The 13,835-nt window shown below is 42.3% G+C and overlaps 1 protein-coding gene across 1 annotated transcript; it reads left to right on the forward strand.

The window, feature by feature from the left end:
* The first annotated feature begins 442 nt into the window (after positions 1 to 442).
* Positions 443 to 12,711, forward strand: nmbr (neuromedin B receptor). Its single transcript, XM_084700404.1, has 4 exons — positions 443 to 849; positions 5,431 to 5,557; positions 5,654 to 5,875; positions 12,319 to 12,711. Exons 1-4 carry the CDS (start codon positions 443 to 445, stop codon positions 12,709 to 12,711), a joined length of 1,149 nt encoding a protein of 382 aa, XP_084556530.1.
* The last annotated feature ends 1,124 nt before the right edge of the window (positions 12,712 to 13,835 follow it).

Here is a 13,835-nt window from a genome sequence, read left to right on the forward strand (position 1 = left end):
TATGCTTCATGTTTTGGCTGCTTGCAATGTTTGGGGCTACCTCGTTGTTATGATCAGTGATCTATGCTCTTTTGTAAAGCTCTCTCTTTGAAGTCGCTTTGGATAAAAGTGCCTGCTAAATGCATAAATGTAAATGTACATGAGAAATAGGAGGGTGCAAAATGATTATGTTTAAACCTCTGTTTTTCTCGTCCTTATTGGCCCTATCTCTCTCAATTTTCCCTCTCTCTCCCTCTCTCCCTCTCTATTTCTCTGACAGAACGCCAGCCCGTCTTCGCGTGCTTCAGTTCATTGTGGCTCCTGACGCGCACCAGACCTCCCGAAGGAGCGCACGGCAATTTCAGCACTATCTAAAGGGGACAGCTCCCGTGCGCGCCTCATTAACGGTCAAGAAGGAAGTTAATTGTTTCACTGTGATTCACGTTACAAATTACGAGGGGACATGGATGATGTTTTCGACAACTATTCTTTTGCAGTGAACTCCGGTTACACTAACTTCACAGATGAAGACTGGATCCTCGACGATGGAGGGGAAACTATCCACCTTGTCATTCGATGTGTCATGACGTCCGTTTATATTCTGATCATAACCATTGGCTTGCTAGGGAACATCACTCTGGTGAAGATCTTCATCACCAACAGCGCAATGAGGAGCGTTCCCAACATATTCATCTCCAGTCTGGCAGCAGGAGATCTCTTACTGCTGGTCACTTGTGTGCCCGTGGATGCGTTCCGTTATCTGTTTGAAGAGTGGATTTTTGGTGTGGTGGCGTGTAAACTGATACCGGTCATTCAGCTCACTTCGGTTGGAGTGTCTGTGTTCACTCTTACCGCGCTGAGCGCGGACAGGTAAGAAGAGTGAGCGCGTGTGTAAACAACAATATTTCAATGTACAGATGACATTTTTCATAGAAATATTTTTCTTTCATTTCAATTGTTCAGTCAATCTTGTACAGTGAGCTGTTGGATGAAATGTGTACTGTAAAAAAAAACTGCTGTAGACACCTAGATGGTTAGGTTCCATAGAGGATCATAAAACATTGTAGTGTTCCGAACCAAGTCTGGAGTCTTTCACATGTATACATTTTTACAGAGTTCTGTATAGAACCCTTTATTTTTGTATTATAGTAAGTGTTATAATATGCAAAGATTCTGGTCAAAGTTGGACATTTAAAATGGTGTATCTGAAGATACATCAGTTGATTACATTATGTGATCATATTTCTACTCAGTCCCTATTTCTGATTGATGGCAGTGTTGTGCATATATTATGCGAGTAATCATTTAATGATGGTTGCATTAATCTACCACTATGCTATTACCACCATTTCCATCTTCCAAGTCATGCAGAGCGGGGTCTGCATTGACCCCTGCATTGATGATTGAATCTAACCAAACCCTAAACTGAACAACTGTGAGCTGCCATATTATCTTCAATCAAAGCAACTGTAGCATTGGCATTAGGCTCTCTGAAATAGAGCCAGATTGGATGTCTGTTAGTGTGACTCTGATGACAGCTGACGTGGGAGTAACACAAAAAAGAAACAGAGAAACAACTCACAATGTTTCAGGGTCCCTGACCATTTGCCAAGTGTATTTCTGCCACTTTTCAAAACACTGAAAGAATGATTTGGGAGCCTCGTTACCTATTCACGATGCAGGTGCAGTGTCGAGAGGAGCTTTGGAGAGACGGGGGGGGTTCAGACAGAGATGTGCTGTCAAATAGGAGCTGCAGAGACCTGCGCATAGACATGCTGTGTCTAAGTGTGTGCGCGTTTTTCCTTATGCACATTGTGTGGACACACACACAGACACACATACAGATATATTTATTTGGAAAGTAATGACCTTTACCCACGGCCTAGTATATTGCCACAAATAGGTTGTCTGCCGTTATTAGGAGTCCTTCCTCTGAGTAAAGTTCACTGATGTCAGTAGGATTCAAAAACAAGCAGAGCTCTGCATTTCAGTAAAGTTCAATATATCGAACACCCACAACTGTATTAAACGATGCCCATTCTACTTAAGAGTCTACCAGATGGCTGCAGATCAACATTAGGCCATCTAATAGATGGATTTATCATCAAATCAATATGATTTGTCTGGCCCGTATAACAAGCAATTGGAACGATTTCAACAATACATCAAAAAACAACAGGTTAACAGCTGCAGGACAGTCTGCGGCATAATTGCAAAAAAACGTGTCATAGCATTTATGATGACGCTCTACAATCTGGGAAATCTAATTGGAGCAAATGTCCAGTCATTTAGAGTTAACCAATCACAGGTTGTTAGGAACCCATATCAAATGCTGGCAGGGACCAGGTCCAGGGCTCACCAATCAAAAAATGCAATTAGCCATGGCCAGTAAGGTCAGTTGCTTAAGCCAAATTCCATCTTCTTTGTATCACCCACCCCGTCTTTGCAATCAGCAAGATCACCACCACCGATTCCACACACGCAGGTGACAAAAAGAACATCTGCTGGGCTGCTTTATTGACTTCAACAAGCCCAATTACTGTGTCATTGTTGTCTGTGGAGAGCCACGGACGGATTACTTGTTGGTTTCCCTGGAATGAGAGGAGGAGAGAAGAAGGAGAAGGGAGATGGAGGAGAGGTTGGTAGAATGACGCAGAGCTTTCTAGACTGAAAAAAAAAGAAGAAGAAGAAGCGCATGGACGGGAATAAAACGTTTCTCATGCTCTCCCGGGCCCCGATGCGACTGTTTGGCCTTGGAACCCGGCCACTTTTTGAGCCACTCGAAACAGATGATTTGTGGGCATCATTACCCATTCACGAGAATAGGTGCAGTGTTTAGAGTGTCTAAGGAGACACTGGGGGGGGGGTTCGGTTAGAGATCTGCTCTCGGTCTCAGAGAGACCTGTGCATACAGGGATTTTGCGTGTGTGAGAGAGAGATAGAGTTGCAGTGTGTCTGAGAGGGCTGAGAGGACTTGAGCCTGGTTATGTTGGGCTGCGGATGCTAACAAATCACCTCTACTGAATAAGATGATGCAGCCCTCTGGGCACTGGAACCTGAGAAGGATTGCTCAGGACCTGGGTGCTGCTTTCTGGTCTTCCAGGCGTCAAACCAGGGAGCCCCCCCCCCCCCCCCCCGCCTCTTCCCCCACCGACACCCCCCCCCCCTCCCCACCAAGACACATCACAGACAGGACGTGTGTGTGTTTGACTGCGTTTGTGTGTGCCATGTGTCGTGTGTGTGTGTGTGTGTGCATGCATAATGCGTGTATGCGTGCGTCTGAAAGAGTGAGAGAGAGAAAGGAAAAGAGAGCGAGGATCTGTGTGTGCGTGTGTTTTTCATTCACTGCCTGAGGCAGATTAGTGTGTGGTCGGCCGAGAGAGTAAAAAGCAGCTTCCACGAGTGGCTACTTGGCAGGGTCAAGGACAGAACAATCTCTCTCTTTTCCCTCTCCCTCTCTCCCTCCGATCATTTCAACCCAGTGGACTTTATTTGCATGACATACCACATTAACATTGCCAGAGCAACAGTGTACAGAATACATAAACAAACAATTTTGATAAGCAGTTCATACAGTATATCGATTATGTTTGACATTTACAATTTATTTAAAATGTTACTAGTGAGAATTTATTTACTAAACAAGCGATTATACGCATACTTTTGTTTAATGCTTGTGCACGGCAGTGTGTCCTGAGGCTCTTGAATGATTTAGCTGCAACTAATTAACGTTCTGATAATGGACTGATAATGGTTTTTCTATATTTATTTCAGTTCTCCATTTAACATGGATTTGAATAATTTCACAAATATTTGTAGTGTTTGTAGGTTGTGAGAAACTGATGCTGGGATATCAAAAAGCCAAACTCTCTCAATGAGCACCCTCTGTTCAGTATTTACAGACTGTAAATAGTCATGGTTTTTCTTCAATACGGAAACACTTGCGATTTGATGAAGATTATCGTATATCTCATTGTCGATTATGGTTTTATGTATTTGGATATGTGACTTTGGTTTGTTTCCAAGTTAGTTCAGACACATTTTACGGCTGGTGTTGTCATTAAGATCTGTGGTTGCATCTGGCGAATACAACAGCATGAACAGGAGGTTTGGTGCATTTCTGTGGATTTATCTCTTGGCACGTCCCCTCTCTCTCTCTCTCTCTGTACTGTATATCTCTCTCACGTACTGGCCCTCTCTCCCTCTCTCTTCCCCATCTCGTTTCGTCACTATTTCAACACCAGAGACCCTCCCCATTTCCTGATCCATGAGCAGCTGGGGGATGAGGTTCTCAGCTGTGAAGCACCTTCACTGACAACACCTGGCCTGAGGCCTGCTGACATCATCACGGGCCTTTTGATTAACGCTGAGGCACAGGATGGCGATGACGTTGAATCGATAAAGAGCATCATTTATCCGTTTGTCCTAACCTTTCGGTGTGTTTTTTTTCTTGTGCGTTTAGTCGGCGAAATCGGTTTCAGCAGCCTTTCAATTGGAGTCATGTTGTCCACGTGATAACGGTAGTGCAGTTATAGCTATTAGTTATTAATTATGTGCCACACCAATCACATTTGGGCTGTGTAGGCTATCAGGAGCACTGTAATAAGCTTAGATGGTCACTTCGATGATTTATTCATCTGATCATGCGGAGCATACATGGTGACATGTTTACTGTAACATGAATACAATGTGGGTATGAAGACGTTTAGACATGGACGCCGTTTTCTGGCATTTTGTCATCATATGAATGGTCACAGTGGAATGGTTCCTACATCAATGAAGCTTAGTGTAGTTATGAACAGAAATCTGTATCTGTCTGTCTGTCTGTCTGTCCCCTCTGTCCTCACAGACCAGAGGTGCCTTCCCATGCCACGGTCCTCTCTCTCATTACCAAGTATTAAGAAATACAGCGTCCTTAATTAGATTGATTAAATAGTAATTACATAATTGATGGCCAAGGAAATAGGAGCTTGGGAGACAGCTGGTGGGGTAATTCCATTTTCATGTGTAGAAGGGGAACAAGTAAAAATCTCATTTAAATATTTATCAGAACCTATCATCAATAAGTATATAACTTGTAATAATGTGAGTTGAGTTGTGAAGACAGTGTGAGAGCAGGAGCACGTGTTTGTGGATGTGCGTCACATGTTTAGGGCATGTTTTTTGGTTGCATGTTTCAGCGGTGTGCGTGCATGTGTGCATCCGTTATCAATGTGTGGCAGAGAACAAAAACACGATTGACGTCAAGACAATCTTGTGTCCTCACGTGTAGCTCTGTGTATTCGTTTTTGAGGAGCCTAGTTGCTGGTCTGTGAAGGTGTCACACTGGTTTCAGACTGTAGATCCCTGGGGTTCAGCACAGTGCTTGCAAAACTAGGTTATGGATTAGCTTGCTGCAACCCCACGTATAAAAAATGATTCTCCCCTCCCCTTCCCTCCCCTCTCCTGCAGGTACAAAGCCATAGTGAACCCTATGGATATCCAGACCTCCAGCGCAGTGTTCTGGACCTGTCTGAAGGCTGGTTCTATCTGGGGGGTATCTATCCTGCTCGCCGTGCCAGAGGCCATCTTCTCACAGGTCACTGACACACACACACACGTACACACACACACGTACACACACACACACACAGGTGTACGGCAGGGTTAAACCATGTCCATCCTCTCCCCTCAGGTGGTCTCCATGCACGGCCGAAACAATGTGACCTTCGTCAACTGTGTGCCCTACCCCCTGTCCAATCAGATGCATCCGAAGATCCACTCGGTCATGATCTTCCTGGTGTACTTCCTGGTTCCGTTGGGCATCATCTCTGTTTACTACTACCACATTGCCCGCACGCTCATCAAGAGTGCTCATGATATGCCTGGAGAGATCAGCGAGCACACCAAGAGACAGGTGGGATGAAAGACACGTAGGCCTGTAGACAGACGAGGAGGTTTGACATGCAGGCATGAAGTCACATCCTTCAAAATCCTTATAGTCGGATCTAGTGCATCTGCTCACCCCAACTCCTAGTCTAACCACTCACAGATACGCCTTACACAAATCCAAACTGCACAACCTATGTAAATTGGACATTGTAAATGAACACAAATGGACAGGATACAAGCTTTACATTAATATGAACAAAAATAAGATGGCAGCGCATGTAAATGCTAACAAGCTGGCAAGTTGCAGTCAAATGGAGTTAACCTGACATGTCATGGCCACCCACAGTGTGTTTCTCAACAAACAGCAACGATTTCACATGTATGCATACTATGTCCTATCCTATTCAATACAGAGAATCTGCAGTGCTTTCCAGTATGGCACCCTGTTAGGATTTAGTACTAATTGCTGCATGATTGTCTTTGCAGCTTAACTGCTGAGAGCTGGAGGTCAGGGATGGAATGGAAGTTATTAATTAAAACTACAGTCTGTCTGGTGGGTTTAGAGTCTTGCTAAACAGAGACCTCTAAATCGCTGCTCTTTGCATCTCATGCAGAGTAAGAAACAGCATATTGTATGAATCAGAAGCAGAGCATTCATATGTTTATAGAATAGGCTTTTATCCAAAGCAACATACAATTAGTGCTTATTGTAAGTGTTGTAGCTAATCAAGGGCCTGAAGGACTTAATTCTAACAATATTACCATGGTCAGTGCAATGGAATGGTCTGCATTTGCAAGACTCAAGTACAAATGTGCATAATTCTGCAAAACTACAACAAGATCGGATCTCAAGTAAATTCTCGTAAAATATTGCAGGTTCTGACTGCTTTACAAAACAAAACTGCAAGATATCATACCTCAAAAAGTCAACTTTGCTGATTTCACAAGAGGTTTACAGGTGTGTGCTGCCATGTAGTGACCTTAGGTAAAAGTGATTAGTCCTGGTTGAGTTTGAAAAGGTCGTTCAGACCTCAGTTGAAGGGTGGCAGTGACTGATAGGTCAATAAACGAATGGGGCCATCGTTACACCACCGACGAGGAAGGGAGGACAATTGCCGGTGGGCGATGATCAGGCATTTGCCATCCCACAACGATTTATATTATGCCCTCTGTAAAATGTACAGTTGAGGAGAGGAGGAAAGGAGGGGAAGGGGAAGGAGAGGAGGAAAGGAGGGGAAGGGGAAGGAGACGAGGAAAGGAGGGGAAGGGGGAGGAGAGGAGGAAAGGAGGGGAAGGGGAAGGAGAGGAGGAAAGGAGGGGAAGGGGAAGGAGAGGAGGAATGTGGTTGTGACAGTGAAGTGAACTTGAAGCCGCAGTGCCTTCATTATTCCTTATTATTCCCTCAACCCCTGTCTATGCACATCCCCATCATTGTTGTGGTAGTAAGATTAGTTGCCATCACATTTGTGTTTCAGACATAATTAGATGATTGAATCAGAGTTTCCTAGCAAGATTAGCCACGTGGCAACAAGGAGCGTAGAGATGGTGGTCTAATCTCCTATTAGCCTCCTCCAATGGGAATTCAGCTGAATAGAATCCACCCTCGTTTAGAGCTAACAGATAACATCAGGACTGCAGTGAATGGATGAAACTGTTATTATGTGGAACTCTACCTATGCCTGATGAGAGCCTACAGATCAAGTAGAGAGTGAAAAAGGTAGAGCAATAAAGAGAGAACGAGAGAGAAACGGAAAAAGGGAAAAAAATGGAAGTAACCAAACCAGAGAATGGTTATAGAGAGTGGAGGTGTCTTCCGATTTTTTAATATTTTTACAGTGATGTATTACATCAGAAAAAAATACAGAAACTACAGTATGCATGTGTGTGTATGTGTATGCAAGATAGAGCGAAGGTGAGGGAGGGGCCTTGTGTTACTGACAATAACAACTTGAAACTTATATTGTGTTGAATATCTATTATCCAGCTGACCCTCATGGAAAAACATGGCCACGGCAGAGGAAACCTTTCAGCTCAGAGTTATGAATAAGAACAACCACCAGCTACATCTGTCTACCAGCAGCTGTCTAAGGACATTCACGTTGGTATCAATGGTTCTCAAGGTTCTTAAAAGAAAAGGACAGGACATAATGGCAACCTGTGTAATTACTATCCTGGTGCTTTCACACATCCAGATGTCCCATTCATGAATCAAGATCTATAATGTATGTGTCACAAATGTAGAACGCCCACATACATTGTACATGAAAAAGCCAGAAGGTACATAATCATCTGGAGATAGACTTGAAAAAGACCAGTCCTTATTGGCCACCCTAGAATCAAATTTGGCCACCCCCTAATTCAGACCTCAGCGTAATTGAAGTTGTGTGAAATCAATTGGACTGGGTAAAGAATAAAAGCTGTCAAAGTCCTGAGAAGAGTTATTACAAATCTTGCAAAAAGCTTTAAACAATTTACCATAGGACATAAAATACTGACTTGCTTTTAAAAACATACTATAACCTTGCAGCAAAAATATTAAACCATTCATATATTGGAAAGAAACAACATTTAATTTGAGGTTTCCTTTAGAATAACAATTCACTTTGGTAGACTGTTGTGTGATCATGTGGTAAATACTTCCAAGGATGTCCCTGCTGTGGAGAAATGTTTTTTAATCAGATTGTAATCATAAAGGGCTTTTTTACAGTATGGTGAATTATAGGTTTGCATGAATTAAGAGTTAGAAACTGACCAGTTTTTTTCTATAATCTTTGCAGTTAGATAATAGATGTTTTAATTTGTTTTATTTTGAAACAAATAGGCAGTGAATGATTGACATGTTAAAGCATGCTGAGCTGAGAATTCACATACATGAGTTATGTAACCTGAACATTTATGGAATAGAAACCCTTCACATAGATGCCATAGTTCTTAATTAATAAATGTGCTGGTGTTTGATTGTGGTTTTAAAATTAAATGACGTTTGATGATGGAAGAGGTCTTTTGACAAGAGCAGCAGCTCTCCAAGGCCACTGCTCTTCCGCAGCAGAAAAACGCACCTGAGATGAAACATATCCAATCAACTTGTCCAAAACCTCATATATTCAATTTAGCCATGATGTGGGATTAGAGCTGTAATCTTTCAGATCAGAACTCTGGAATCTAGGACCAGGATTAGCACTCGGGGCGGGGGTACTCAATAGGCGGACCTGGTTTCTAGATGTGGTTTGTATCTTCTGTGTCCAATCCAAAGATCCAATCAGGAGCTGTAATAACTGTAATCACCATGACAACTCACTCACTCAACATTGGCTTCAACCTCTGTAGGTCACGCAGGTTGTGTATCATTCGCAACAAGGCAGGCTAATCGATTTGCTAACAGTACCTGTTTCTTCCTTAGCAAAAATCATGGCGTGACAAAACCCAATAAAAAGTGAAACCTTGATTCCTATAATTGCAAATTTCAGACAGAATGGACTGACAAGTATGAATTTGTGTTGCCGGTGGGGAGTACACAACCAATGTGTTTAATCTGCAATGAGACGGTTACCCTTGTCAAAAGTGGTAACCTGAATCGTCACTATGACACAAAGCATTGACACTTTGAACAAAATTACCCCCAGAAAAAGGGCCAGAAAAATAAACCATCACTGTTCCGGACCCTGGACTGAATGGAAATTTGGTGAGTGGACCTTTTGAGTTTCTAATTGAGTAGCCTACACTGTAAGAAAAAAAATTGTAAAATATAGCTGCAAGCAGAAATGAGGTGGCCAAGCCAGTAAAGCAGGTAAAATGAACAAAAAACATTTTAGACATCCTCAGAACTGGGTTCTGAATAAATGCAGCTTTGAATACATCAAAAGATTTGCTGAGATACGACCCAACTTCCTGTTTGCCGGCTTTGCCGCAGATTTTGATTGGCTGTACCGATCAAACCGTTTCGAAAATCTAAAATACTTTTGATAGTTTGTGTGCGGATTGCCATGACCTGGCTTCCTTCACAGTGGTTTACAGTCTCGCTAAACAGAAAACCAGTGACATGGCAGGCTCGTTGGCTTCGAACCTCTTACATTGCCCTCGCCAGGACACCAATTTATCCTAGTGAGCTATTCTCAGTGCTGGAAATTACTGTGTTCAGTTACTGAGTAAAAATATAAGCAGTTATTCAACTGGCAAGCGGTTGTCAGATTAGGCCCAAATTTAAACAGCTGTAATTCAGTCCTATATGACATGTCAAGGTGATTGTGGTCTGAAGATAATCCATGCCATTTGGTGAATATTGGATACATTTTGTTGGAGGAATAGGGAAAAAACGTTTTAAGAAACGTAAAATGGCGGCTGCATCAATTAATCTGGTATCACAAGTTAACATGTGTCAGACATGGGATTTGCCCCTAGCGGTTAGATGACACAACCTTTTGTGGTCTTCATTGGACCAGGATCCCGAGCACCTGTACCAAGTTTGATGTCAATTCAGCAAATATGTGAAAACGTTTGTGAGGCTTGATCTGAAGATAATTGGTGCCAAATGTTTGCTTATTGCAGCGCCACCTAGAGGTGAAATGGCATGACCTATTGGACCTCTTTAGAACAGGGTCCCTAGTCCTTCTACCAAATTTGGTGTCAATGCAGTAAAGAGGTGGTGAGATATGACCTCACTTCTTTTATGGTGGCTTGGTTGATGACTGTGCCAAATTTGGTGAAGATTGGGCAACTTTACAGGAGAGTTAGCGAAAAAACTATTTTGAAGAAGATTCGACAAGAATTGTAAGTGAAGTCATGAAATAATGCTTTTCCTTAACATTCAAAATTGCGGAGCATCTATATAACTTCTGACAATACGGTTCTAGGGGCTGTCATAGACTCCCATGGCAGAAGAAGATGTATAATAATAATAATGGGCTGGAGCCCCCCCCAAAAGTTTAATTATACTCCCCAAATATTTTTTATGAAAGAAAATATATTTGAAAAAAAATGTGCTAATTTCTCTTCCTAAAACCCACCAGAGGACACTTTTTAAAAGGATATTTTCAAAAATGTCTTCTGGGGTAACATGCCCCTAGACCCCCCTAGTTTTGCTGGGTCTCAAGAAATACAATAGGTTTTATCTTGGGGCTTTGCCCCCCAAAAGTGGGAACCTAGAATCGCCCCTGTTCATTTAGCAGATGCTTTTATCCAAAGCAACTTCCAAGAGAGAGCTTTACTATGAGTGCATTGGTCAATTATCATAAACAACAAGATAGCCCCAAAAAGGCTTTTGAAGGCTTTTGTAGTCTTTGATATTGACTGGTGCATGCTTGGTTTGCATGACGTCAACTACCCGAGCTCAGTTCATAATTCAAGGTTCCTATGTCTAAACCAAAAATGATGTTATTAAGAAGTTATTTGTTCGTGGGATGAAAGTAAATATCTGCAAAATAACTGTTAAAATAGCTAGTTTTGAATTAATGTGTTTATACAGAACATTTAGGTGAAAATGTTACTATTATGAAATTATGTGTTTTAACAGAACATTTTGCTGAACATTGTATTAATATTTGTAAAAAATATCTTGTATCTTGAAGTGACAACATTTGGCTGTAAATTTAATGTAAAAATATACATTTACAGTTTGCCATTGTCTATCTATCTGTATTTCCTGTCAGTCAGAAATACAGAAAAAAACACGTATAGTTTACAGAAAAATTGCCACAATTTCAACTCTTTTTTTTACAGTGTACCCCTGCTGTAGGATCAGGTCCATATGATCTCACAATAAGAAACCTAATTAAATAAAGACAATTACATCTAACTGAAGCTACTAAAACCAACCAACTTAGCAGTTTACCACAAATGGGTCTCTTCCTTCTCACTGATTCATAGAAGGTAGCAGTCAAAGACATCAACATTTCTTATCTTAATTTCTTCCAAATGATACAACAATCTCCATCTACCTAGACCAGTGGTTCTCAAAGTAGGGTCCCCCGGAACCCTAGGGGTCCGCGAAATACTTTGCCATAAATTATAACATTGGAAAGTTGTGCTGTATCATATTGAGCATATTGTGTCTAGGTAAGAGCACAAAGAGTTTGCTGAATGGGTGTTACAATTATGGGGGGTTCCTTGGAAAATGTTCACCCCTGTAAGGGGTCCCTGGCCCCAAAACGTTTGAGAACCCCTGGCCTAGACTATACAGGACATAACCTATAGCAGCACTTGTGATCTTGTTTGACACTGATCATCATCAGAAACACTACATTATGGATGGAGAAAACATGCAACGCAATTGGATTGTAACGGTTGACTCCAAAAGGTTGTGACAGTCTGTCAATCACTGTCCCACCTTAAGTGGTCCATCGCAGTCAAGGGAAATTGAAGAGCAAGTGGAAGCTCACTCCATTATATCTGTTCACGCATCATCGCTTGTATAGGCAGGCGGGATTCTTCATGGTTGTACGGTTCTCATGTGCACCTCTCCTCTCCCCACAGATGGAGACCAGGAAGCGCCTAGCCAAGATCGTGTTGGTGTTCGTGGGTCTGTTCGCCCTGTGCTGGTTCCCCAACCACATCCTCTATATGTACCGTTCCTTCCACTACCAGCAGATGGACCTGTCTCTTGCCCACCTCATAGTCACCCTACTGGCACGAATCCTCAGCTTCTCCAGCTCTTGCGTCAACCCCTTTGCCCTCTACCTGCTCAGCGAAAGCTTCCGGCGCCACTTCAATGCCCAGTTGCGCTGTGGACGGAAACCATACCACGACAGGAACCCCAGCTACCTGCACAGCACGTCTGCCATACGCCTCACTTCCATAAAAAAGCCCTCCGCCGGGCCCTCCGTCCTCGCCAACGGCCATGGCAACAAGCAGGAAGTCTCCCTGTAGGGGTTTCAGGTCAAAGGTCACCCCAACCACAGCTAGACATCCAGGAAAACCAGGTCATCCAGGCATTATTGAGACATTTTGGAAACATTGTTGGTTCACAAGGTGGACTAATGGTTGCCAATGGGGACTACTAATGATGGCCATGGGGAGTCAACTGGAAGATAAAGTTGAAGGTTCACATTTTAGTTTCAGATTGAACCAAGTATTTTTGACCTAATCTATCACACATGCATGTTTTCTGCAAGCGTTTTCTCTTTGAGAACCTATCTCATCTCAAACCTTTTGTGACATTTCTGCAAATTATAGTCAAGTCTTTACTCCATGAGCTGAATGTGTAGTATTACAGATTTGTAAGACTTTCCATAGGGAAACTATTCTTTGGATTATGTCTATTCCTGTCTTTGGAGTCCTTTGTTTTTTCTGAATTTGACGCACAACTCAAAACTCTACTCCATCTTCATCTCCATTAACAGAGTTCAGAGGCTGAATTTAACTGGTGACATTTTGAATTTTGAAATGTCATTTGACAGTCCTTGCATGGCAGTATGAGATAGCTGGCATAGACGCAGATGAAGAAACCGTATAGAAAGAGAACCAAATCCTATACACTTCTAATTGCACACACTATTGCTCTATTTGGATGATTACAGCAATTATGGTTCCAATTACAAAATAGTTTACAGACACAGCATCCATTTCAAGGGCCTAGTGGACAAGAAACATCAGTATAGGCCCAGTTCAAACTAAACTAGCTAGAAAAACACACCTCCACACCAACTATTCACACTTAGCCGCCAGTGAGGAGTAAAGAGCAAATTTTAGGTAAAAAACTATTCACACATGCAGCAATGAGGCAAGTTACAATACATTGTCAATGAAAGTCAGGGTTGGGGGAGGAGCCAAGGGCGGTGCGATGGATTTCAGCATTGAACGTTGAACCTTTATAGTGACGGGACGTATCAACCAATTAATGGACCCCATAACAAGTAATGTCCATTGTCTTGCTGCTCTAATTGTCCCATATGATTTCTGGGATTTAAACAAGGACGTAGTAGCTATCTAGTACCATCTTAGCCATCACCACCCTTTGTCTGTTTATTGTTATTACAGACAAAGCAAACAAG

This window comes from Hypomesus nipponensis, chromosome 6 (assembly GCF_054491055.1).
Source record: "Hypomesus nipponensis isolate SF chromosome 6, ASM5449105v1, whole genome shotgun sequence".
Taxonomy (NCBI): domain Eukaryota; kingdom Metazoa; phylum Chordata; class Actinopteri; order Osmeriformes; family Osmeridae; genus Hypomesus; species Hypomesus nipponensis.

Excerpts from the sequence above, each read along its gene's own strand:
- nmbr (XM_084700404.1), top strand. The coding sequence starts at position 443 with ATGGATGATGTTTTCGACAACTATTCTTTTGCAGTGAACTCCGGTTAC. Across the intron at positions 5,558-5,653 it reads CAGAGGCCATCTTCTCACAG|GTGGTCTCCATGCACGGCCG; the intron begins GTCACTGACACA and ends CTCTCCCCTCAG. Across the intron at positions 5,876-12,318 it reads GCGAGCACACCAAGAGACAG|ATGGAGACCAGGAAGCGCCT; the intron begins GTGGGATGAAAG and ends CTCTCCCCACAG.